General features: G+C 37.3%; 1 protein-coding gene across 1 annotated transcript; it reads right to left on the bottom strand.

Annotated features, from left to right (window-relative positions):
* LOC116203258 (PTI1-like tyrosine-protein kinase At3g15890) lies at positions 1-1,780 on the bottom strand. The gene is made up of 4 exons (XM_031534933.1): positions 1,582-1,780; positions 1,309-1,453; positions 875-1,137; positions 1-763 (listed from the first exon to the last, which is right to left on the bottom strand). The coding sequence occupies exons 1-4, from the start codon at positions 1,647-1,649 to the stop codon at positions 106-108; spliced, it is 1,134 nt and encodes a 377-aa protein (XP_031390793.1). The 5' UTR covers positions 1,650-1,780; the 3' UTR covers positions 1-105.
* Positions 1,781-4,998: the final 3,218 nt, after the last annotated feature.

The raw sequence follows: 4,998 nt of genomic DNA on the forward strand, positions 1-4,998 counted from the left end.
TTACATAACCGATCGATAGTCGATACATTTATTAAATTAAGGAACACAAAATGGACACAAGAGAGAATTTTGTCAAATCCCGCAACAAATTTAACGAAAGAATATTCATCTGAATTTAGATCCAGCTGCTCTCCATGTACTTATCTTGATGGAATTATCCATTCCGGACTCCTCATAATCCGGATCGATCTCATATTCCTCTGCTTGTCCTCCCTCTCCGTCTTCTTTCGTCGTGTCACCTATGGTCTGTTTTATCTCCTTTGTCCTTTTACCTAGACCGCCCTTCAGCCATTGGACCACCTCCAGCATGTTGGGTCGGTTCTCGGGGTTGCGGTCCGTGCACCTCATCGCCAGCATCACGGCCGCCTTGAGCTGATTCATGTTGAACTTCCCTTTCAATCTTGGGTCAGCGATTTGGTCGAACGCGCTCTTCTGGATGAACGGGGTGACCCACTGCAGGATATCCCGCTTCACTCCTCCCGGGAGTTTCTCAAGCGGCTTCTTGGCACTGATGATCTCGAGAAGCAGTATCCCGAAGCTGTAAACGTCGCAGCTCTCAGAGACCTTACCCCACATGGCATACTCCGGTGCTAAATATCCGAGCGTTCCCTTCACTCTCGTGGTCAGATGGGTCACACCGTCGGGTATCAGCTTTGCGAAGCCAAAGTCGGCGACTTTTGCTTTGAAATCGTTGTCTAGGAGGACATTACTCGCTTTTATGTCCCTGTGTATGATGTGAGGAGTGGCCTCATGGTGCAAGTACCTTTTGCACATTGATGAACGTAAGAATGTGAGATCAGTATAATAAATATGTGCAAATAGATTTACATTTAAACTCTAAATAAATAAGATGATGAAAAACTCGTATACTCACGCTAATCCCTCAGCTGATCCAATGACTATGCTCATCCTTCGAGACCAATCAAGCAAACAATCTGCGGCGAGTTGGCCGTGGAGGTGCGTGATCAAGCTGTGATTAGGCATGTAATCGTACACGATCAGCCTCTCATCTCCGCCCGCATAGAACCCCCTCAACCCCAGCAAGTTCTTATGCCTAACCCTACCCAAGATCTCTACCTCAACCGCGAATTCCATCTCCGCCTTTGCACTCATCGCCTTTAGTCTTTTCACGGCTATCTGCATCAACCAAATTCAATTCCCTCAATATACGACTATGAGGTATCAACTTCTTTCTCAACTAGCTATTTGTATTTTCTCAAAACGATCGCTCATCTGAAAGGCTTCAATCATATAAAACGTGATCGATTGGTTCAAGATATATAAATAATAGTCATCATATGCACATGCCTCTATGCCTTTGCTACTTCGACCCCAGTAGACGCTCCCGAAACCGCCTTCACCGATCTTGTTGTCGTCATGGAAGTTGTTGGTTGCATGGAGAAGCTCCTTGAGAGAGTATATCTCCCAGGGGTAATCCCTATTCTGGCTCACACTTCACACAGCAAAATCACAAATAAATTCTAAAGAGCCTATTAATTATCAATAAATCATCAAGACCTTAAATTACTTCTGATCACCAATATAATATAACTTGTAAAGAATAATCAAAAGTTTGATTACCTGATTTGGGGTTTATGATCTTCTTGGGAGATGCAACAGAGACATCCCCACATCATATTCCTGATCATGTAAGGGTATGGATCGAACGAAAAAAGAGTAGCTCTTCTTGTCAGCAAAAAGAGAGAGCAGATTAATGAACAAGTGTTAACGTTTTCGGGAAGAAAACAACAGGATGAAAGTGCAAGAAGAGTGCAAATGTAAATGAAATAGATGTTGTCTTAATTAGGAGTGATGAGGCGTTAATGGTGAAGACAAAAAGTAGCCCTTGGAAGTCAAGGCATAATTAAAATTAATATCCGGGGGGAATTAATCAATTAAGGAATAATTAGGCCAGGGGGATGGGTGTGAACGGGACAAAGTCGTTTTGATTAGAGAGATGCCTTCAAGCTGGTGTCTCTTGTGCTTGTTTGGTTTTTCTCAAGCCATTCGGCCATTGCCATTGGTAATGTCAGGATTAATATTTCCAGTTTACATTAATTCATGCTAGATATATCATTATTTTCATATCATATATTAACCTATGTCTAAATAATTAATCTGTGTAAAAGAGTATCACGATTGGTCTATTAATTCGTATATGTTATCATTACTTTGTGCTGCATTTGCATTTGAATAGGTTGACTCATTTGGCCCGATAGTCTCGGTCTTTTTCTGAACTACCTAACACATACTTTATGAGCAAAAGCGACATGTTGGACCTTTTAACACATGCCTCTTCAAGTTAGTAAACCCTAGCTGCGATCAATTAATTAATTAATTAATTAATTAATTACGATATGGAAGCAGAGCTGTGCACATTTTGTATAATATATAAGGCCTCTAGCCCATGACACTAATTGATCCTGTTTATATATACTATCCTAGCTAGGAGTATAAGATCGAATGTGAATAAGCTGGCAAGGTCTCACAAATTAGCCCATTAATAATCTTCCACTCGGTTTCAATAATTATTGGGCCGAAACTTCAGCTCGACCCAGTTTTGTTTTATATATATTCCACACGAGTTTAATTAATTTTCCATTTGTATATAATTTAATAACCAATACTAGTCTCACGTTTTCCTGAACTCTAATGAAATTAATTAAAAACAGTAAAAAGTGAAAATAAAAAAAGAAAAGACCATATGAGACTTTTGCTAATGTTTTAATGTAGGAAATAGAGAGAGTACTTGCAAGTGCTTAATTATGATTATGTCGACGGATTAGACAATAAACAAGTAGTATAGTGCTTTCGGTACCGGTGTACCCAATGGTTTAGTGATCACTTTCCCCATTAACAGATACCTTTTCCATTGCCTATTTGGAAATAGTATTATTACTTAACGTATATATGAAGAATGATTGGATCAGCACAAAGTATTAAACAAATTGAGATTTCACTACTACTTGATAAAAAAAAGATGGCAACTAATTTCACTTTATTATTCACCGAAAAAAAAGATTTCACTTTATTGCCTGTTTTGATATTGTTTATTACCATTCCATTTTAACATCGAATAGAGACGGGCTCGTGTTATGCCACGTTCAATATGCATGTATTCTCTCCTTGTAACGGATCTGAAAATATATGTTCAGAATCCGATCCTGTCTAAACTCTAAACCATCACTTACAATACTACGTAATTATGTGTGTGTATATATATATATATATATGACTTTTTCGAGGATATTTCTTTCTTCTTTCTTTCTTTGTGTTTAGTACATCTCATTATTGATTTTTTTTTGGGTAAGACATCTCTTTATTGATTCTCTCCCTATGAAATTAGGCATGCCCCAACAGCTTTTGATATTGCCATTTAAAAATTGGATCTGGAGAACGAGAGTTATACAGCAATATATGTATAAGAAGGGTTTCTGAGCAAATGAATATCAAGAGAAAGCAATGCCCGCTCCTTAAAACCAGCAACTGATTGCAGAATCCCTTGTAAAAGGAAAAATAAAAGATAAAAAAATACCCAAATAAATAAATAAATAGGAGGGGTATTGGTACAGGGTGACAAGTTGTGTACTCGGAACCAAGATATTTCAGATTCAATTCTCGTCAATAGAAAAATTAATTTTTCGCTGATCCAACCTCACCACATGACTTGAAGAAAAATCAATTAGAATGTTGCAAATTTATAAATGGAGTGTTAATCACTTACGTAATTGTCATAATTGTTGCTAATGGCAAGAATTCTATTGGTTCTTTCCTTATCATATCATCTTGATATAGGACGATATAAGAATTTCTCACATCATTGGGAAATCCATATCCTATTATTTCTCGTTAGTTCTTATACTAGACTCGTAGGTCTCTTTATATAATTTAAAAGGGAAAATAGAAAAGGGGATTTTTAATTATCTTGGTTTCGTATTAATTACCTGCCAGTTCAATGTTTCTCAATCACAAGTTTTTATTTTTAATAAAAATAAACCAATTATGTTTTGTGTCTCTCTCTTATAAACTAATTTGCACATGAAGGCTCGATTGAGCTGGTTTGGAAATTACATATGTGAACATTTAATATCAAAGTGTTAATCAATTATATATATACAGCAGCAAGCAATATGTTTTGGCGATACTAACCAGATGGGGTCTTGCATTTAATCTATATCTGTTGTCAGATTTTGGTGAAAGGAGAAGGGCGGTTTCCAACCTTTTTATAAAGAGAAAACTTGAGAACTCATTTTCCTTTCAAATCCTTGGTGAATTCTTTTACTAACGCCTTCCATAGAAGGACTATTTGTATTAAAGAAACTCACTCAATCAAAACAGACAATCAATGATGAAACACACTTCATTAACTGAATATTAAAGATATACTGATGGAATTACAATGAAAAGAAAGAGGTATAAACAACTCAAACCAAAATTACAAATGATGACCTATTCTGTTTTCCATCGAGGCAGGTAGTTTAGGCTCTGAACTCAAGTATGAGGCCGCTTGTAAAAGAAGTAGAAGGAATGTAGCCACATCGAGATGCTCTAAGCGAATGGTCGTGGGATGGGAGCGAGACCTATTGTCAACAAGCTGATGGAGTCGTGACTCCGTCGTTGAGAATATGATCATGCCGCTACAGACTTGTAAACTTGAATCATTGAGGGAATCACCATGCCGCTACAAGCTCGGGATATCTAAATTAATCATACTCCTAAGGATAAAAGCTCGTCTGGGTTAAGAAATCTATAAATATTATGTTTGTTGAATAAGTTTGCCGTGTCGAAATCCTAAGAGGTCTTCTGATATTTATAGATTTTCCTCTCACCTTAGCAGTAACGAATCTCTTATCTGATCCTTTGAGAACATGGGTTCATTGTTATCAAATTGCCCATAATTGTAATATTATTCCTCATGTGATAATTATCCAGAGCTTTGACTCAGTCCACCTTAATAATTTTTACAACCTGGGAGTATGTCTCAGAATGACATCATCG

Source organism: Punica granatum, chromosome 4 (assembly GCF_007655135.1).
Source record: "Punica granatum isolate Tunisia-2019 chromosome 4, ASM765513v2, whole genome shotgun sequence".
Taxonomy (NCBI): Eukaryota; Viridiplantae; Streptophyta; class Magnoliopsida; order Myrtales; family Lythraceae; genus Punica; species Punica granatum.

Coding starts and splice junctions, on each gene's coding strand:
- LOC116203258 (XM_031534933.1), bottom strand. CDS start 1,649: ATGATCAGGAATATGATGTGGGGATGTCTCTGTTGCATCTCCCAAGAA. Junction 1,138..1,308: donor GAAGTAGCAAAGGCATAGAG/GCATGTGCATAT, acceptor TGGTTGATGCAG/ATAGCCGTGAAAAGACTAAA. Junction 764..874: donor GGATCAGCTGAGGGATTAGC/GTGAGTATACGA, acceptor AATGTGCAAAAG/GTACTTGCACCATGAGGCCA.